The sequence below is a fragment of the Onychostruthus taczanowskii genome, unplaced genomic scaffold, assembly GCF_017590055.1.
Source record: "Onychostruthus taczanowskii isolate IOZ18803 unplaced genomic scaffold, ASM1759005v1 scaffold89, whole genome shotgun sequence".
Lineage (NCBI taxonomy): Eukaryota > Metazoa > Chordata > Aves > Passeriformes > Passeridae > Onychostruthus > Onychostruthus taczanowskii.
The window spans coordinates 2,760,026-2,780,109 of NW_024506882.1; the positions used below are offsets into that span (position 1 = coordinate 2,760,026).

At 45.4% G+C, this 20,084-nt stretch overlaps 3 protein-coding genes across 7 annotated transcripts; 1 reads left to right on the plus strand and 2 right to left on the minus strand.

Moving 5' to 3' along the window:
• Nucleotides 1-162: 162 nt before the first annotated feature.
• SMG8 (SMG8 nonsense mediated mRNA decay factor) lies at nt 163-5,007 on the minus strand. 2 transcript variants are annotated; one of them, XM_041425389.1, is made up of 5 exons: nt 3,311-5,007; nt 2,433-2,578; nt 1,351-2,046; nt 1,171-1,260; nt 163-598 (listed from the first exon to the last, which is right to left on the minus strand). In XM_041425389.1, the coding sequence occupies exons 1-5, from the start codon at nt 4,992-4,994 to the stop codon at nt 401-403; spliced, it is 2,814 nt and encodes a 937-aa protein (XP_041281323.1). In that variant the 5' UTR covers nt 4,995-5,007; the 3' UTR covers nt 163-400. The 2 variants fall into 2 exon arrangements, with proteins under 2 accessions (XP_041281323.1, XP_041281322.1); XM_041425388.1 differs by having other exon boundaries at nt 1,171-2,046.
• A 682-nt stretch (nt 5,008-5,689) lies between these two features.
• PRR11 (proline rich 11) lies at nt 5,690-9,538 on the minus strand. The gene is made up of 10 exons (XM_041425386.1): nt 9,514-9,538; nt 8,710-8,821; nt 8,194-8,341; nt 7,877-7,999; nt 7,394-7,627; nt 7,160-7,258; nt 6,555-6,664; nt 6,380-6,439; nt 6,196-6,292; nt 5,690-5,865 (listed from the first exon to the last, which is right to left on the minus strand). Exons 2-10 carry the CDS (start codon nt 8,817-8,819, stop codon nt 5,800-5,802), a joined length of 1,047 nt encoding a protein of 348 aa, XP_041281320.1. The 5' UTR covers nt 8,820-8,821; nt 9,514-9,538; the 3' UTR covers nt 5,690-5,799.
• A 555-nt stretch (nt 9,539-10,093) lies between these two features.
• Nucleotides 10,094-19,462, plus strand: SKA2 (spindle and kinetochore associated complex subunit 2). 4 transcript variants are annotated; one of them, XM_041425407.1, is made up of 8 exons: nt 10,196-10,247; nt 12,776-12,863; nt 14,679-14,765; nt 15,347-15,523; nt 16,689-16,775; nt 17,803-17,842; nt 18,444-18,576; nt 18,997-19,462. In XM_041425407.1, the coding sequence occupies exons 3-8, from the start codon at nt 14,736-14,738 to the stop codon at nt 19,121-19,123; spliced, it is 594 nt and encodes a 197-aa protein (XP_041281341.1). In that variant the 5' UTR covers nt 10,196-10,247; nt 12,776-12,863; nt 14,679-14,735; the 3' UTR covers nt 19,124-19,462. The 4 variants fall into 4 exon arrangements, with proteins under 4 accessions (XP_041281340.1, XP_041281344.1, XP_041281341.1 ...); XM_041425406.1 differs by lacking the exon at nt 12,776-12,863 and having other exon boundaries at nt 10,094-10,247; XM_041425408.1 differs by lacking the exons at nt 10,196-10,247; nt 12,776-12,863 and adding an exon at nt 11,776-11,794.
• Nucleotides 19,463-20,084: the final 622 nt, after the last annotated feature.

Below are 20,084 nucleotides of genomic sequence, written 5' to 3' on the forward strand. Positions count from 1 at the left end.
CTTGTTCAGAAAAAGAAAATATTTTGCTCACCATTGCCTCAATATGACAAAGTAAACGCTTGATTTCAGGCAGTGCTGATTTTTTAATATTCCTAAACAGCTATATAAAAGACAGGATGGGGAAAAGCACTGTCATCAAAACATCTAGTAATACAGGACCAGCACTTTATGAAAACCAGCTTTAATTTTTTACATATGAAAACTTAATAAATGGAAAATTTACATGTCTCAGATCCCTTTTCCTGCTTTGATATCAACTTTATTTCCAATCTGACCGCGTTCCAGTGAAATACAGTGGAGGTTTCACACAACTGCAGTGACAACTGTTGGGTAACCAAAACCCATGAGCTGGATTGAAGACAGCCTTCTTAAACTCAAACAGAGATACCCAAAACCATTCTTATTGTGTGATTGCTTTCAGTATTCCTCTGAGAACTTTGTAGCTCATTAACTGTTGGCTCTCTTTGGGAGGGAAGCAGGGCCCCCGTTCTGTCACGTAGGCGTAGGGAAACCTCAGCACCCAGAGTCCATCCGAGGGAAGGGTGATTTCCTGCTTCTCAGGGTAAAATATAGGACAGGGTGGTGGTCCTGGTTGAACCTAAAGGCAAAAGAAAACATGAGTAAGTAATCAAACATCACTACTACCTTATAAAGTACTAAAATGCCAATGGAGTTTTTTCAAATGAGTATTACAATAAAAATGGAAGAAAAGGTGAAGAATTTTCCAATTCAGAGAACCAACAATTTTTTCACCTCTTAAATTTAAATTGTAACTAATAATAATTGAGCAATGAGTCACTGCTTGTCTATGACATTTAAAATGACAAAGTCATTCTTGAAAGGTCATTGTTAGCTGTTTTTTTTTTTTTTTTTATAAAAGCCATTATTACAGCAGGGAATGCCAATAATTCATCCTCGATAAATTATTTTTCAAAAAAAATTTGTACTTTATACAAAGCATAAATTTACATACTTTTTACTTTATTCAAAGTATAAATTTGGCACCTTGCAGTTTATGAAATCCGAAGTCCTTATGTAAATGATACTTTTGGAAAAGACTGCCTTGGCTGAAGTTGGTTTGAGTTGGAGTTTCTTGACACCCTTGTGAATTAATGTTTTCCCAACCACCCCTGCCCCTGCTGTTCCCAGATTCCCTCCTGCACTTCCCACCTGAGGCGTCAAGGTGATCTGCAGAGGAGCATCAGGAACCACCACGAAGAGCCTCATGAACTGGGCGTAGTGGGGCTTGAGGCCGCGTCCCTGCGTGGAGGACAGGATGTAGAGGGGCATGTCGGAGTTGAGGGCTTTCAGGGCAGACTCCTTCGGCCCCCCTCCCATCACCTTCATCACCTTATCAGGCCCTGAGCACATGAACCTCCTGCCACGTGCATCTTCATATTCAAAGCCCACAAAAGCCCGAGCGATGTCGTCCCTGCGCCGGCCTCTGCCCATCACCACGGCGCTCCTTTTCCCAGGGACAGCCTTGTTGGGTGCAGGCCAGGAATTGGTGTCTAAGTCTCCTTCATCTTCAGTTCTCGTCCTGATGACAATGTCCCAAGGCATTAAATAGTTTGTTCCTGGGATAAAGCCCTGTTGATCTAAGCCTGTGTGGAAGTTGTAAGCCTTAGCAGGGCCCAGCTTGACCAGTGACCAGCTGGAGAATTTGGGCAGAAGGCCTTTGGGGCAGTTGGAATGGAGCATCCCGGGGAGGTACTCGACAGTGGACGCCTGGCGATCCACCAGGCTCGGCCTCTTCTCGCTCTTGGAGTCCCCGCTCTGCCCGTGGCTTTCTGCATTGTCCCCTCCACCCTGGCCATCGGCTGGGTAAGTGCCCAGGCTGCCTGTGGACTGGCCCAGGCTCAGGGCTAGGCTCAGGCCTGTGCTCTCTCCCTGAGTCTGAGGTTCTTTCTCTTTGAGTTTCTCGATCTCGCCTTCCGGAGGGGCAGGAGATGCCTCGTCCCGAGCAGGCGCCGGGTCAGGTGTGCTTGGCTGAAATATGGGGAAGTTGATGTGCTCCAGTTTTCCACAGCACTTCTCTTCCAGCAACTGTGAGAAAGAAAAGGTGGTTTAGCAGCCACCCTTAAATGAGGAAGCTCAGAGCCACAACATTCAGCAGCTATAATTAAGATTCAAGAGGCTTGCACCACGTGAGAACCAAAGCAGCGATGGGAACATGGCCCACAGACCTGATTATTTAAAATTCACATGAACCAACACATTGACCAACACATTCAAAGTGTAAACTGGTGCTCCTGTGTGTGTGGTAAAGACTGGAACTGCCCAGCCTGGTACAGCCCATTTCTGCTCCCAGAAATGTCCCCCCCAAGCAAAACGTTGGTAAGGTTAAGAGGAAACTTGTGGTCACTTCAGAATACAGACTCTGCAGATGAAACAAAAGCACTGCTTGAAGCACCAAGAGACCTAACAGTTACCTGGTAAAAGTCATAATTAGCTGCTTTGATATCAAAGGGGTCCTCCCGAGGAGCTTGTTTCCTTCCACAGTTACAGGCACCAGTGGAACGAGCCCGGCTGTTGTGGTACAGAATTGGAGGATTTCTGTCTGCTTCTGGCTTTTCCCCTAAAAGCAAAATCAATCAAACCTTGGGCAAATTGCTCACCATTCAAAACTTTCTTTATTCCCTTCATCCATTGCTCCCTCCCTGCTACTGACAAATACAAAATGTTTGTCAAGCAACTCCTCCCTTTCCCACTTTTAATAATGCAAAGTTCCAGTGGAGGTTATACCACTAAACCAAACCTTACTTGTTTTTACAACCTCTTCCTGAAGGCTCAAAGTTCTTCTGCCTGCAATAAACTTGCAGGAGTTAGTTTTGACTCCCTGATCAACCAGGTTATTGAAAAGAAATGGGGATGCTTATGCTTTTTAGAGAATTTTGTTGTTACACTTCTCTCATTAGAAGTACTCCAGTGTAATTGCTTTTAGCTAGTAAGACAGAATCAGAGTTACCACTAAAATCAGAAAATCAGAGTAAGAGTTACTACTAATAGTGGACTGGCTCCTGAACTCTATATAAAGGAAACCTGCACAGCAGCTCAGCTATGATCCCACTGTAGAGATGATCACAGAATCATTTGGGGTGGAAAAGACCTCTGAGATCATCGAGTCCAACCTTTGCCTGGTCATCACCTTGTCAATTAGAGCACAGCACTGAGTGCCACATCCAGTCCTTGAACACCACGCTTTAAAGCTGCAAACTTTCACCTCCCACATTTCAGAGCTGGTACTTTCAGCCCAAGCATTTTAAAGCAAACTAAACCATGAAACCAAAGCACAAGTGAGCATCCTTACCTGCTTTGGGGAGCAGATGGAACTTGTGCACGCAGTGCTGGTCGGTCAAGCTCCGCTCCTCGCAGAGCTGGTGCCCGTTGCTCCAGAACTTGTAGCAGTCCTCGTTGAGCTGCATGGCGTATTTGTGGAAGGCTGGGCCCCGGGCGTGCTGGCTGTACACGCGCAGGGCCTGGGCCAGCTGGTTCTTGTGCACTGTCATGGTGTAATTGTGGGGCAGGTTGGACTGGTAGGCGCTGTGGGCCATGGGCAGAGCCTTCTGGCAACGGTTTTCGGAGAACTTGGTGTCTATGTCTAAGTAGCCTTCCAAAACTTTGATGCTGCTCATGATTTTTGAGCTCAGCTCGCCACAGGTCGGGTCATCGTCTTTGCCTTCAATGGTCACTTCATAGAGTTTTAGAGCAGCTGCCACCCACTTCTGGTAGGTCGGGAGCTCGAAGTGAGAGGGCTGCGGGTTCCTCCCCACGCTGTCTTCAAAGCCCTTCTTGCTGAGCACCAACTCCACGTGCTGCCACAAGAACTCCTTGAGGGTGCAGTCCACGAGCTGCCCGGAGGAGCTGGAGCTGGAGCTGCTGCTCTCTGCGTGGAAGGAGAGCTGCTGCCGGCCGTGCCTCATCATCTGATACCTCCTGGGTCCCGACAGGGTGGGAGCCAGCAGCGAGTCAGTCTCTCTCATGGTGCAGTTGCTCCTGAGCTGGTCGAGAAGCATGGCCACAGGATCGTCTCCGTCCTGGGGCCCACCAGCCACGATGTACACGAAAGCCTGGTTGGCAGGCACGGTGAACAGGCAGTTGATGCTCTGGTTGGTCAGCACCCGGCTCTTGCGGAAGATGCGGTAGATCTGATCCTCCAGAGCGTGCTGCAGCCTCCTCTTGGGGGAATGCTTCTTGGGGGGTGGCTTTTCCAGGTGACCGCAGGGATCCTGACCCCTGCTGGGCAGCGGATCCACCTTCAGAGCCCCGTTGAGCTGGAAGAGGAAGAGGAGGCGTGGAGGGCACGGCCTGCAGTTGAGCTTCCACTCCTTGCCGACAGGACAGTCCTTGATGGCAGCCTTCAGGGAGGGCAGCACCTTCTGCCGCAGCCCGTCCAGCGCTCTGAACACGCGGTCGTAGGTGATGTCGAAGGAGCAGGTGGGATGCACCAGCAGCAGGATGTGGCACACGGAGAACAGGTAGAGGAGGCTCAGGCAGTGCAGCTTCTCCTGGTGCTTCCAGAACTCGTGAGCCTCGGCGTGGGGCAGCGGGGCAGGGCCTCCGGAGGGATGGCCGGGCCCGGCCTCTCTGTTCTCGGCCGCCGCCAGGTCCCCGCAGGCGCGCAGCAGCTGCGGCGTGTCGCAGATGGAGGTGAGCACCAGGTACAGCACGCGGCTCTCCTGGCTGTAGTACGCCTGCAGATGGTTGTAATCCTTGGTGGCCGGATCCCCCTCCTGCCCCGCGGCTCCATCCGCCAGCTCGGGATCCTCCTCCGGGAAGAGCGGGAACACCTGCCGGTCGCACACGGTGCTCACCAGGGCCTCCTTCTCGGAGCAGAGCTGCAGCGCGGTTTTGCCGAAGATGCCCACCACGCACACCTCCTCCTCGCCGCCCGCCGCGCCGCCCGCCTCGGCCGCCAGCAGCAGCTCCCGCAGGCTCACGGGCCCCACGGCCGTGCCCATGGCCCCGGGCGGCCCGGCCCCGGGCAGCGGCATCTCCCGGCCCCGCTCCCCGCCGGAAGCGGCGGAGCCCCGGCCCCGGCCCCGCGCATGAGCGGCTCCGCCCCGGAGGGCGCGGACACGGGCACGGGGCGGCCAGAACAGCAGCGGAGGTGGCGGTGGGCACCGCTGTCCCCATCGCCCCCGAGGGTCCGGTGTGCACGGCTCTGAGCGCCCCCGCGGACCGTGCCCGGATAGCGGGCAGGGCTGTGCCACCGCTCTGCCCCGGTCCTGAGCTGACACGGGACACGCTCTGCCCATCCCGTGGACCGTGCTTGCAAGGAGGCTTTGAGTTCCTCGCCTTTAATCGTGATCAGCCAGCGATACACAGTGCAAGGGCCTCTTACATTTGTAGCCACAGACTCGAACTGTTTGTTGAAGCTTGCAGCACTTTAATATTAGTGCGTTCAACTGTTGGTTTTGTTTGAAACTGTACAAATACCGTCATGATGTTTTTTGTTTAAAAAAAAAGATATAACAATACTGAATTTCAGCAAACACATATTTGTATGACAAGCAGCACCAGTGCTAGAAACATAAAGTCCCTGCTACAGCAGCACCCAGATGTCAAAAGACTTGGGAAATTTCCTATTTTTTTTCCATTATGAATGAAGATGCAACCAAATTGAGAGACATTAGAGAGGGATAAAAAGCACAATCTGCTTTACAGGGTTTCATAATGCCTTATTTTCCTGTGCATTACATTTACTTACAAATACATGTGCCTGAGTGTGATAAAAATGGGATTCAAGTGGCTTCCTGAGTACAAATGGAAAATTGTTCCATAAACCTACTTTCCTTTTTACTTTTCATCAAAGCTGTTTGCAGCACTCAGCCGTGCAGGCGAGGGACTCTTGGGGTGAGCCATCTGTCAAAAGAAGGGAAGGGTCAGAACTTGGATATCTGAGCTCATTATCACTGAGATGAAACAGTGCAATTCTTAGCTGGCACCTTAAAACAGACACAACAAATCAGTAAAATAAAAGATGCTATTAACCCTCACATTTTGTCCTTCTGCAAAGTGGAACTATGACTTTGAAAGTTGCATTGAGGCACCAAAAAAGCAATTTTTCTTCTTGGGATTGTCAAATAACCTGCCAGAATGGCATGTCCATTCTGCAGTGCTCTTAGATCAGTAGGGAATTCTGTGACTTTAAAGCCACTTTCTGATTCCAAGAAGAGGGACAGAGTGACTTGCCTGAAATTTGCGCCGCAGTGCCCGTGTCATTATTGGGGTCAGCCCAGAGCCACATTCAGTGTTTTCTTTACTATTTAGAGGAGTGCCACCAGGACTTCTGAAAGGACAATTATGATTAGTTTCATTGGTTCTCTAGTTTTTCTAGATTAAAAAACAGAATGAAAGAGAATAGAAAGGAACAGACCTTTGTATATCGACTTTCTTCAGGTGCTTCCGAAGATCAATCTGATTTTTAGGGGAGGTACTAAGAGAAAAAAAAATAAATTGGTACAATAAAATGTTTCCTACTCAGTAAAAAACATTAATCACTGTTTAAAACAGAAAAATCTAGTATCTAATCAAGGAAGAAAACATCTTACATTACAGATTTTGTAGCATGAGGTGATGGCTTGGATTTAGGTCTCAGATTAACACTCTGTAGATCTGTGACTGTAATTAATGCCCTGCGTGCCTTCACTGGTGATTGTTCCTAGAGCAAGGAAAGAAATGTTACCCCAAATAAAACTTCAGAAGGTCTCACTACCCTGAAATCCATTTAATATTTCATAAATCTGAAAGATTTTTGTGGTTTATGGCTTTTATGCTTTTACAAAATTATTAAGATTTGAACATGCCTTGGACAAAAATATATTTATTTAGGAAAAAACAACAACAAAACCAACCCAAACAAGAGAGTTTTTTTTCTGCAAAGTTCCAGCTGGGCAAAAGGAAGTCCAAAAAATCTACTGATAACACACAAAGCTGCATGGAAGCTCCATGGCCTTAATGTAAAATTAGAGCTGTCCTGAGTGCCAGGTGAAATTGGAGTTTCTCACTTTATATTTCTTCCCTTTCAATGCCCAGGTGCAGAATTAGAATGGTCACTTGAAACTGATCACTGGATAAGAATCAATTTATCAAAAAAAAGAGCAGGAAATGCAGCACTTCCAGGGTGGATTTCCCCTTGATTCAGCCTCCAGTTTACCTTATCCATTCTCAGGTTGCTGTTTGTCTTCTTCAGTTTAACATTCAGGAGGTCTTTGAGGGTGATGTGCACGGGCCCATCCTTTTTCACTGGTGGTGCCTGAAAGCAAAGGGGTTTGGAAGGGAAATGAGGAAGGGAAAGTGACTGAGCACTCACAGAGAGTGATGTGCTGAGGAATCCACATCCAAAAGGAACTCAGGAAATAAAAAACAGAGGAACCTTCTCATTCCCTACCAGTTTAGAGGCTGTGCCACGTTGGAGGAGGAGAGGTGCTGGAGGCAGCTTTGGTGGAGGCAGCGGCGGTGGAGGAGGAGGAGGAGGAAGAGGAGGAGGAGGAGGAGGGATGGACACAGGCACAGATGCTGAGGGTGGAGGATCCATCTGTGTCCCCACAGGAGCACCCAGGACTGGCTTGTGACACCTTTGGCAAAGGGAACTTTCTGAAGACAAAGCTGCTGCTCCGTTCATCTGAAAGCGACAGAAATAAACAATTAAAACATTAAATCCACCAGCAGAAGCAGGTGGGATTTTAGAGAACAAAGGTGCTGGCTAAGGTTGAGCTGTAAAGATAGAAACCCTCCTGCTGTGAGAGAGCAGCAGTTCTGCAGCTCTGAGTGCAGAGGATGCCCCTGAGGAGCTGCTCAGACCTCAGTGGATCTGCACTGAGCACAATTCCTCATCCCAATGTCACCCTGCCCCAGCTGGACTGGCACTGACCTGGAGGGCTCCTTGTAGCTTGGAGAATTCCCTTTCCAACTTCTCCAGCTTCTCCCTGAATGCGTTTAGTTCCCTTAAGTAGATTTGTGATGGAAATATGGTGTCTTTAACCACCTGAAAGCTCTAAGCATAAAAAGAAAGCAGATTATGTGTATTTGTGTGTTGATTTTCTTCAGATATTTCTGAAGATCCATCTGATTTTTAGGAGGGGTGCTAACAGAACAAAAGAAATTGGTACACTAAAATAATTCCCACTCAGTAAACAGCATTAATCCCAGTATAAAACAGAAAAATCTAATATCAAAGAAAGGATATACCTGTGCAACCCTGCTCTGGCACCACCAATACAGAAATGATGCTGCTGTTGCCAAGGGTCTGACCACACTTTTTACACTGGGCAAGGCTAAAGGCCACTGGGAGCACCTTGGGGCTGGTGAGGAGTTCAGGAGGAGATGAGCTGGTGACCTGCAACAGAACAAGGCCAGAATTTCTTTAAAACAGTGAACTGTGACCAATCATGTGGAAATTAAAAGCAGGAACCAGCAGGAAACAACAGAGCAAATGTGATCACAGAAAGCTGGAAAGGCCAAGATACATTTTAGTAAAGGATGGGGGGAATCCTATTGGAAATACTTTTTTATTCAAACTGCTTTTCCTGGTTATTAATCATAGAAACATAAATAGTTGGAAAAGATCTCCAAGGTCACACCAAAAGATACCATGGAGTGCCACATACTTGGCACAAATCTTTGCCCCTTTTCCACGAGCTATTGGGAGCAAACAGCAAACCCAGGGATGGAGTGAGAAGGCAAAATCCAAGCAGAGCCTCTTACCGTGGAGAGGAACAAAGTGAGCCCTGGGGGGCTGCAGCATTTCTCTTCTTTTCCAGTGGAAATTTTGCTCGGGCTCTTCGTTTTCGTTTGCATTTCTTATACCTTGCCATTACTGGGGGAAAAAGACACATTTCAAATGGATGTAGAGAGATAAATCAAATTATACATTGGGACAGAGCTGCCACCAAAGGGAACAGCACAGGCTGCACCTCAGAAATCCAGTCAGAGGTTACTCACAGCTGCCTTGGTGGAATTATCATGGACCAGGGATAGAAAATACATCCTTAGTTTCATATGATCCATGGGGATGTGCTTACACACAGGAAGCACCGTTTTATATGGGCTTATTCCTCTCCTTTTCTATTTGTATCATAGACAGCATAAATAAATAGTTATTGTAAATATAATAACAATATTAATTAGTTAAATAAGCACACATGAAAAATATATTATAAATAATACTATAAATAGGTATAAATACACAAGAAAGTAACTAGAAATATTAACAACTAAGTAGAAACCTTGCAACTATGTAAGCACATTAAAACATGTAATATTAATATGTAAGCACAATAAAAATAAACGGATGTTCAGTTTTTCGTTATGCTGACGTGCCAAGTACTGAATTTGGGGAAAACAACGCTTGGGAACAACGGTGACAAAAACCACGGAGAAGCCACGGAAGGATGCCGGGGGCGGCCCGGGCCGGTCCCTGACCGGTGATCGGCGAAGCCCCAGTCCCGCTCACCCGGGACCCCGCACCGAGACCGGGCATTTCTCTCTCTCTCTCACACACGCACACACCTGTGGGGGTGTCCGGGGGTGTCCGGGGGTGTCCCGGGGCCGCCCCGTCCCCCCGGCCGCGCTCCGCGCCCGCCGCCGCCGCCGATTCAAACCGCTCCCCGCGCCGCGCCCAGCCAATGGCAGCGCCGCTCTCTGCCGGCCCCCCCACGCGGCGCATGTAACCCGCGCGCTGATTGGCTGCCGAGCCGAGGCGCGCCCGCGCTCCACGGGAGAGGGGCCGGCGCTGCCCCGCCCCGGCCCGGCCGCGCTGAGGCGAGCGGCGCCGCCATTGGACGAGAGGGCTCGGTGCCGCCAATCGGCTGCGGGCAGCGCTCTGCTGGGGAAGGCCGGCGGGGTGAACCGAGCGAGGAGCGGCCCCGCCGCGGCTACCGGCGCAACCGGGAGAGAAGCGGGGACGGGGAGCAGCGCCGCCGCCCTCCCAGGGCCGCGGCGGACGAGCCCGCGCCGCTTCCCGCCAGCGCCGCGCGCCCCGCCCCGGCCAATCACGGCCGGAGCCCACTCCGGGCCAATGGGCTCGCCCGTACCTCGGAGCGGGTTTACATTCTCCGCGGGCCAATGGCGAGCGCGCCCCGCGAGCCGCCAGCCAATGGGAGGCGCGCGGCGAGTGACAGCTGGCCAATGGGCGCCGCCGACTCTCCCGTGCCGCGGCGCGGGGGGTGGGGATCTCCCCGCCGCCGCCTGAGGAATGTCAACTATTCAACATGGAGACGGCGGTTACCAGGCTCGAGACCCTGGTGAGGGCGGGCGGCGGCCGCGCTGAGGGGCGGCCGCGCCGCGGGCCGGCGGCGGCGACGACGGAAGAGCGGCCACTCAGCCGCGCCCGCGTTCCCCATCCGGGCCCTGAGCGCGGCCCGCGCCGCCCTCGACGGGGCGCCCGCCGGCCGCGTCCGGGTCAGGCGGGTTCGGCCGGGCCGGTCCATTCCATCCCCCCCCTCGAGGGGCGGGGCTTGCGCCGCTCCATTCACCCCTCGGCGCGGGGCAGGGCGCGGCCATTCCCGCGCACCTTTGGGGGGGGCGCGGTGGGGGTGGGCGCGCTCATTGCCCGCCTTGCGGGGGGACGCGGCCGGGCCGGGCCGCTCCATGTCCCCGCGGCGGGAGGGGGGGCGCGGGGTAGAGTGGAGCTCGCGGACTAGTCCATTTTTTCCCCAGAGGGGGGTGAGGGTGGAGCGCTCACCTGGGCTGGACCATTTTGGTTGCGGGGGGGTGGGAGAGCGGCGGGCTGGGCTGGTCCATTGGCGCGGGCGCGCGGGGGGAGCGGGGCGATGGCCCCTCAGCCCTCTCCTGCCGAGCCCCAAATCGCGGAGTTTTTGCGGCTTTTCTCTCGTTTCGCTGCTCTGAGGCAGCCCCTGAAGCAGCACGGGGCTGGAATGATGGCCTCTCTGCCAGCCCCACTCCTGAAAAGTGGAAAAAAGGCAGAAATGAAGCTCTCCCAGGAAGCTGTGCTGGGTTTCCTCACGCTGGAGGGCTCCGGGAGCCGTGCCCAGACAGCCGAGTTCCCTGTGCCTCAGACCTTCATCTTCCTCATCCCCCTTCCTTCATCTTCCATCAGTCCCTCAAACCTTCATCTTCCTCATCCCCCTTCCTTCATCTTCCTCATCCCTCAAACCTTCATCTTCCTCATCCCTTAAACCTTCATCTTCCTCATCCCCCTTCCTTCATCTTCCCCCAATCCCTCAAACCTTCATCTTCCTCATCCTTCTTCCTTCATCTTCCATCAATCACTCAAACTTCATCTTCCATCAATCCCTCAAACCTTCATCTTCCTTTGCACACAGTTTTTTTTCCATTTTTGCCCATAGTGTAAGCTTGATCTCCCCATATCTAGTATTCTGTATTTTTTTCTGAAGCCTGGTTTAATTTAGAAATATGTTTAAAGGTGCTTGGGTTAGATGTTTAGTTAATTAATTTATTTATTGTCACGGTTTATTTCTGTGTTTTATTGAAAGTCATGCTTTCAAGTGGTTCTCATTTTAGGACCTGTGAACAGAGAGGTATTTTTGCCCCCTTTCAGCTAGCAGGGTTTTTTATTCTGGAAATCAGAATAATCTCACATTTCACAGCTTTGTGTCTCTTGCCTTCCCTCCTGCTTTGTTGTTTCCCCATCCTGGATTTCCTGTGAGCTCTCTCCACAGAAGTGTGATAAAACAACACTTCTTATTTCCTTGGAGCTTTTGACCTGAATTTCATGGAAAGCTTCCTTTTGGCCTCATGGAAGCAGGGATAAAGTAATTAGTGGGAGCTTGAAGAGGACAATAGGCATGAAAATAATAAAACCAATCAGGTAATCAATGGTTATTTGTGACAGGAGCACCACCAGAGTGTGAGATTAATTATGGAAAAGATCATAGAGCTGGCAGTGCTCCATTCAGAGCAGTGCAGTTCATTCCTGTCAGTTTTTTGGGACCCTGCAGCTCCTCTGGCCCTGAGTGGTGTCTGTCCAGTGCCCTTTTTATGTTGTACTACTGGTGATGATGCACAAAAAGCAGTGCAATGTTAAAAGGGCATTGGCCAGCAATACAATCTGCATTATTCTGTATTCTTTTTAAAAATACACAAGCCCAGAATCTGTCTGAGACCACAAAACAGCTGTCAAATGAGATTGCCACTGGTTTCTTTTATTTTATTTAAGGAGGAACATTGGCCATTTAATGACAAATGCCATCATCTCTGTCTTAGACATGGCCCAGGTGACTCAGCTCTGTGTACATCCCCAAAAATCCCCTCTCTCCACTCCATTCCCAGTATTTTTTTGTGGTTTTTTTTTAAATATATTAGCAGCTTCCACCCCTGAGAGTTCTCCAGCTCTCAATGTGAAGTTATTGTTGTGTTTAAAGATCCCCATCACCACTGAGATTCGTGGAACAAACCCTGCCTGTGGTGGTGTTCTCACCCCCCACTGGTAAAGGACATCCCCAGAGCTGGCCAAGGAGTGTTAAAGTGCATTCTGTGATTCAGCACTGGAAATGATAAAAAATAAACTCTGCTGTCTAGAAAATATTCCCTGTAATGCAGTTTAAGAACATCTATCTGATGGCAGTCTGGAATCTTAGCTTGCTGTGAGGCAAATCCAAGCAATAAATGCACTTGGAAATGGAATTTCCAGTTTAGAAAGCACCAAACAGTTTGAAATTGAATTTCTGACAGATCTGTTGAGCGTTTTGTTGGGTGGTTGGGGTTTTTTCCCCCCTCGTGATCAGTGGAATGGCAGATTCTGACTAATAAAAATAATAATAATGTGAATTTTTGTGTGTGTGCCTGTTAGGACTTGGTGAGCTTTAACCTTATCCAGCTCTTCACCATCCACAGAAACCTCTGGCTGAGTTGATGTGGGGCTTTTTTCCCTTTTTTTGGTGAGTGTTTGATTGATTGTTGCCCAGAATTGTTGCTGCTAACGAGTGCTCTGACTTTATTGCACTACTGTGCTATACAGAGAGCAGTGCAATAGTATTGTCAAAGCATCTGAGAGCAGAGCCCTCAGCACTGGCCTCACTCACTTTCTAACATTTTCTTCTAAACCTGTGAGTAAATTACAAATTTACACATCAAACCCTGCATTTTCCCTGTGGTTTATTGTAAAATAATCATCCTACAAATGCTTCTGACCTAGAATATTAAAGGGGGGGTTTTGCAGGTGGATGTTTCCTGAAATGCAGCAAGAAATAAATATTTACAGCAATAAAAGCAGTCGTAATGAACTGTGTTAATGTCTTCACAAAGCTTAAAATTCTGGCCACATTTAGCTTCACATCCAGTTTTTAATGTCCTGAATCACAGTATGTTAGATAGCTCCTCATGGAAATCTTAAATTATCAGTATTGAATATTTAATGGGTCATTTTGAAAGCAGTTTTTGTTGCCTGCTTTCCCAAAAACTGATTGAATGGATCAGTTCTTTGCTTTTCTCCAGAAAAGCAAAAAAAAATGAAAAAAGCAAAAAGCAAAAAATGTTCTTTTTGAGGTGCCTGCTGTGGAAAGGAAAACCCACAAATATTTCTTAGTGGAGGAGAACAGAAACCATTGAGCAGTCAGGGAAGAAATCCCTTGTGAGCTCTTTAAAAATGTACAGTGTGCTGAAAAAGTATTTTATTCTTGGATTTTGTCCTGGCTGGTTTCTGGGGCAGGTGTGGGAAGGAGTTTTGCTGGGCAGATGGTGAGTTATGGCAGCACTGGGTGAAAGCTTTCCCCCTGATTTATAGATGCTCAAGCTCTTCACTAGATTTATTTTCCTTTTCTCAAGCTATTATTTGAAAATGTGCTGGAGGTGTGTGAAACATCATCCATCACCCCCTCAGAAAGAAGCTTTTCTTGGAGAGTGTCCTGGATCAAATCCTGCTCCTTCAGGCTGAATTTCCAGACTCCCAAAGGCATTAATGGCCATTCCTTAAGGCTGATGTCCAAAACATAAATATTGGAATCCCAGCCTGACCACAGACTGTGGATATTTATTCCTTTATAACAAATACAGCCTTTAATCCTTAAAAAAAAAAAAAAAAAAATTGGAATGGTCACTTTGGGGTTAATCTCAAAAGAAACCTGTGAAAAGCAAGTTATGGAAGTCACAACCATTTTTCCATTTTTAACTTGCTTTCATCATTGTCTCTTCTGTGACTGTAAAATCACTGAATTATTATGTCAAAGAGTTAATGAGTTGCTTGGGAGCTGGCAAAACTGCCTTTCTTGAAAGTGGAAGTCTTTAACAGATATTAAAATTGCAGACTAAAATTAATTAAGTAGTAATGCTATCAGCAGACTGCTTTACAAGGCAATTAGACAATTCTCTGGTGGCTTATTTATCCCAAGGAATGAAAAGTGATGTCATCCATTTTATGAGCTGTTAGTCAGTCTGGTATATTAGGGAATAATAAAAGGTATTGTGGACATTAAAACCATCAGAAGGAACACATCCCTAATATGATTATTAATAAAAGCTCTGATGATACTCTTGGATCCTGAATTTACTCATAATCTCCTCTGTGTAAATAACTGAGTGTTGTAAGTTTTGCTAACAGAACTGTTTGTATTTGAGAAAAATTAAATTTGAAAACTTTTATGGTCTCTGAGCTTTTCAAAGTGAGGGAGCTGCCTCCTGCTTTCCTGAAACACAGGTTGGGGCTTGTCTGCAGTTTTTGGGTTTTAATACACTGTGCCTGACCTTAAATATTTTAGTTCCAGAAAGCAGAATCTGATCTGGATTATATTCAGCGCAGAGTGGAGTTTGAAATAATGAAAAGTCTTCCTGATGATACAGCAGAGGTAGTATTTTCAGATTAAATTCAATTTTATTGCATGAAGTTGGTAATAAATGGGTATTTTTCTTTAAACCTGAAATAATGTATGTGGCTGTTCTTTCAACTACTCAGGCTATTGTTATTGTTGTTGTTGTTATTATTATTAATTTCCTGTATCATATATCAAGATAAGTGGCCTAATATATATATAATTCATATATATATTAGGCCACATATAATATATATAATATGAATTCAAACCAAACTCCATTGGTTTCTTGGGATGGTGAAATTCTCCCATGTTCTGCTCTGAGAAATCAGTGGTGTTAGCACCTAAATTCAGGTTACAGATTCCAGTCTGAGCTAAAACTCACCCTTGCTCTGAGAACCAAGATAAACTTGCCAACAAGCAGTGACTAAATTCAGATTTGGGGAGGGGGAGATGAGAGGAAAACATAAAGGATTTTATAAATAAGCCCTTTTCTCCTGTACATTTTCACTGTAAAGGATCATTTCATGTTAAATGTCTAACACCTACACTTTTAAGTGAAGCGTGGCCACGTGAATTTTATCATTTTGTGTAATTTAAATGCTCTACTCACACAGGAGGATCCAGCTGCTCTCCTGAAGGAGCTCCCGGTGCTGAAATCCCGCTACAAATCCCTGTGTGCCCGGATGGAAGAAATTTCCCTGGAGCAGAAGGAATCTGTGGAGAGCATCCGTGCTGCCCTGGAGAAAACAATGAAGATAGTTCAGGCACTGCAGCAGCAAACAGAGCTGGAGGTGGTATTTTCATTTTAAATCACTTTGTTTTCACTGCTGGCAATGAACACCAGCTTTGTAACCTTTATGTGCCACGCCTGGTTCCACTGGAAATTGTTGTTTGTGCAGACTTGTAGAAGATCAGGAGACAATTTCCCGAAAGGAATGATAGCAGGATTGCAAGTTTTTTTTGTAAATCCCAATCCCCAGCAGTTAAAATCAGTGGTGTTCAGATTTGGAACTCAGGAGTGTGAATAGAGTGACAAAATTTGGGTAATTTTATAGGAATTGACACCTCTTTGCACAGCTGTGTCCCACGGCCACACTGACAGGTTTTTGGAAGTACACACCTTAAAGAAAACAGAAAGTGAAACCATTTTTAAAAGGCTAAAAAGCTTTTAAATGGCAAATTCATTGTCTAAAGGGAGAAAGTTTAACCATTGTAACAAACACCCTGGGATTGCTGTTAGTCCAAAGCTGTTTTTCCTAAGATAATGTTTAAATTGGTAAAATACTCAGCAACAAACAACATTTTCTTAAGTGGTCTTCAGACACTGCTTCACTCTTTCACTGAAGAGTGAAATTTAATTTTGACCCTTTATAAATGAGGTGATTTAGATCAATGCTCCAATGACAGGGCCTGGAGATTGGGTTTAATCTGCCAACAGTTACTGGTAACTTGATAGACAAAATGGGCTGTATGATTATTTAAAATACAGTGGTTTTATGTCACAGAAAGGAAAACAGATCATGTCTTACTGTGTTTCAAGGATATTCTGTCCAAAATAATTTTATACTTGGATTTTCTCAAAGTGGAAGACCCTTCTCTTGAGAGCTTTAGGTAAAGATTTTCCTGCACTTTTTTATATTTCCTAAACCAAAAATGAATTACACTTCTGGAGAAATAAAAGTCTTTAAATGAAATACCTTTTTTTTTTTTTTTTTTTTTTTTTGAAAAATTCTTCTTTCTTGACTAATTTATAGTATTGGTGCTAGAGGAGGATTGTGGTTGATTTTCCAGCAACACTTTGCTTGTACATTTGCTTTCAGTGGAAGGAAATCAGGAGTCTACTGTCAGTTTCCATGAGCAAAGGGCTGCACAAACATTGAGTCTCTCTGTAAATATCATCACCTCAGGAACTGAAGGATCAGACTTCTCTGTGTTTGCTTTTTCTTATTTTCCCAGAGCTTACCTCTGTCAGCAGAAGAGCAGACTGCAGCCCAGCAGTTAAACTTACAAACTGGGAAAGAAATGGAATTTTCAGTGCAACAGGTAATTGGGGCATGGAATGTCAGTATTCCAGAAACCTTTAATGCCAAGTGCAGCTCAGCTGAGTGCAGAATCTCATTTTGTGATTCATACCTCTCAAATTGAATTTTTTCAGAAATGGGATGAAATTCCTTAACAAACCTTTTAATTTTTATTCTTTACAGATTAAGCTTTTTTAATTGTTCCAATTAGATGGTCCACAAAGGAGAAATTAGCTTTGATGGAAGACTTTGTTCCTGTTATTTTTTAATTGGGATGTGTTTATGTTTCTTGGGAATGCAGTTGGTTGCTCTTGTTGATCTTCTTGATAAAGAAACATTTGGGTGGGAGTGAGGGATGTCATTGATTCAAACCAATATGGGGAGAAAATCAATTTCCTGTGAAATATTAAACAAATTTTGGGATATGAGCAACAATCTATTCTAACTGCAATGCAGTAGAACTTAGATCTAAATTAAAATTTGTTAAAAAGTCAGATATTCTCCCATAACTTGATATGTAATTATCTGCAAATATTTGCTCTGGGTCTCATATTAAAAATACTAAAGAAGGTTAACAGAGGTGTTTCTCTGACTGACCTTTTCTTTTTCTATTTCCCCCCACTTCCCACTGTCACAGGAGACCTCACTTTGTGTCCCTTTATTGCCACAGTTGGTTTGCATGGAGCCTGTCCAGCTCCTGCAGCTTCAGTCACCCTTTGTTTGCAAATATCTGCTCCTCCCTTGAGAAACTCTCTCCATTTATGTCCATCACTAATTCTGAATCACGTGCAGTGCTTTCAGATCCGTGCTGCAGAGCTGGAGAGGCTCATCTGACTTGCACATTAATCTTTCTGTACCCATTTCAAACTTAATTTCTTTTGAAGCTCTGCTTAATCCCTAAGATTTTGCTGTTGACCTCGGTGGCTGCAAGATCCTTGGTTATCCAGTGGTAAAATGTAATTAGTGTAAATTTCATGGAGAAATTAAAGTGTAAAGAAAGATTTCTACCCAAAACACTAACAAATACTGACATTATTGTTTATTTTTAGCCATCCTGCCCAGGATCTACAGTCCCTGACTCAGCTGAAGGTAAGTGCTGAAAAAATTAACTTCCCACTGATTTCTTCTCACAGAGGCTGTGATAGGCAGTAACTTCACTGTTTTCACTCCAGCACCAGTATCTGCTGCTTTTGTGTGAAGAATTTAGACTTTACTAGAAGGACCTGACCCCTTAGTTACATTCCAGCAATAGCTGCCATGTTTCTGGGATGTTTTTATTTGCTTTCAGTGGGATTGAAGTGGAAAACTTGTGTTTAAGCTCTGGAATAAATGGTGGTCTTACCATAGAAATAGCTCTTTTTAAATTCACTTATCCCTGCTTATAGGAAGGAATTTTCACAGTTGGATTTGGTTTGTTTTTTTAAAAAAACCCCAAAAACAAAGTCAGCTGACAGACCAAATTTGTCAATCCTCATCAGATCTCAAATTAAATGATTTTTTACTGAGTCTCCAGATCCAGTGATTGTCTTTTCCTTCCTTTCTCTTGCTGGAAAATCTTTCTTTAGTCCCACCTAGGGGTATTATCAAACACTAATGGAAGCACTTTCTATCTTTGATACAATTTCTGAAGAAACAAATATTTTCCTTTTTTTTTTTTTTAAACAATGACCTTCTGTTTCCAATTTTTTAGAAGCCCAGTTCACCCCACTGACTGAGGAAACATTTATGAGTGTGCCCAGGAGCATCAGAAGCACTGTCAAGTTAGCAGACTTGAATTATTTTTACAAGGGGTTATTTAACCATTTCGTTGTACAGAACAACAGGTAAAGCTCAAAGCCATTCATTAAAGGATTTTTATAAACTGCAAAGAATTTCAGCCTTTTAAAATGAAATAAAAGCAGCTAGTTAAGCATACTGTAGCTTCAAAAAGCCCTGAGACCAAAGCTGCCCCCCAAACCCTGCCCTCCCCTCACCAACCCCTCCTGACCCTTCTCTGGGGTGAGTGCTGGGGGTTTATTACAGGCTGATGTTACAAAAAAAGGGAAGTTTTAAACTCAGGAATTCTGTCTTTTTAACCCTGAGACTTGCAAATGACTGCTGGGGTTTGAAGTGGCATAGAACAGTTGATGGTAATCTGAATAAATTTGGGATTTACAGAGCATTCACAGCATGTGCTTTTTAGCCTTTTTCTGCCAGACCTGATGTTTGATCCCTGTTTTACTAAATTGTTTTTTGTCTTACAGAGCAGCACTGAGTCTTTCACAGATGAAAACGATGAATATGAAAGCCACTGACTCAAAAATTCAAATCCTGAGAGAACTGGGGCTTGTAGAACTCAACAAACAAGGAAATGTTAAATTAGCTGTGTGAAGAAAAACTCATCTGACACAGAAGCATCTTGGTACACCTCCTGGGTTATTGAGGAACAAGAATTTCTTGGAACAAGAGTTCCACTCTAGGGAAGTTGTTCATGTTTCTGTAGAAACTTTTCTGTTGATAATACTTGAAATTGGAGAGTTCAAGATCACTGAGGCTGGCACTTTACCTTGGCTGTTTAAAGGATTATGGTTGATACATTTTTAAGGAATGTTGTGAGCCATGTGATGCTTCCATTTCCCTGCTGCATTCCTGAAGAGGTTTTAAAGGCAAATAATCCAAGCTTCTTAATTGTCCTTGCATTCCTGAATAAAGATTTATTTTACTTTTGTTTAAGTGACTCCTGACCCTGATCCCTGCCCTGATTAATTTCCCTTTGATGTGAATTCCCTCGGGTTTTTACAGTCCAGGCAGGAATTTCTGGGCACTGCCCAATCCAAGCTCCTGGACTGCAGCTCAGGACAGGGTCCTGAAAATTCCCAAGGATGCAGAATTTGACATTGTTTGACCATCCTAACAGTGAAAAACATAACATTTTTTTTTCTTATATGTAATATTTCTATATTACATATATTATACATTCTCTATATATTATATACTTTTAAATATTTATATTTATGTTGTTATATTTCAGCATAATTTGAGAGGGTAAGATGAATTAATTTTTTTTTATTAAGTACCTGTGGCTTTTTGTGAAAAATTATGTCTGTCAAAGGAGAGAAATGTAAATTAGTGCTCTTAGGGAGGGAAAGGCTGATTTCTGAAGCCATCCATGAAGTGCTTTAGGGTTTGATGGGAAGAGAAACAGGCTGGGTATTAAAAGAACAGGGATAACTTGATTTTATGGTGTCTGCTGCCAAGTGTGCCCTTTTAGGAGTAAATAATCAGTTTCAAGCAATTAATTAGTTTCACAAACTGATTTAGTACTTTTTAACCACATTCATCTTCTAATAGG

Coding starts and splice junctions, on each gene's coding strand:
- PRR11 (XM_041425386.1), bottom strand. CDS start 8,819: ATGGCAAGGTATAAGAAATGCAAACGAAAACGAAGAGCCCGAGCAAAA. Junction 8,342..8,709: donor TCACTTTGTTCCTCTCCACG/GTAAGAGGCTCT, acceptor GTTCTGTTGCAG/GTCACCAGCTCATCTCCTCC. Junction 7,259..7,393: donor GTGGCACAGCCTCTAAACTG/GTAGGGAATGAG, acceptor CTTTGCTTTCAG/GCACCACCAGTGAAAAAGGA.
- SMG8 (XM_041425388.1), bottom strand. CDS start 4,994: ATGCCGCTGCCCGGGGCCGGGCCGCCCGGGGCCATGGGCACGGCCGTG. Junction 2,579..3,310: donor CCATCTGCTCCCCAAAGCAG/GTAAGGATGCTC, acceptor TTTTGCTTTTAG/GGGAAAAGCCAGAAGCAGAC. Junction 599..1,170: donor AGATCACCTTGACGCCTCAG/GTGGGAAGTGCA, acceptor TTTTGCCTTTAG/GTTCAACCAGGACCACCACC.
- SKA2 (XM_041425406.1), top strand. CDS start 10,215: ATGGAGACGGCGGTTACCAGGCTCGAGACCCTG. Junction 15,524..16,688: donor AGCAGCAAACAGAGCTGGAG/GTGGTATTTTCA, acceptor TTATTTTCCCAG/AGCTTACCTCTGTCAGCAGA. Junction 17,843..18,443: donor AGTCCCTGACTCAGCTGAAG/GTAAGTGCTGAA, acceptor CCAATTTTTTAG/AAGCCCAGTTCACCCCACTG.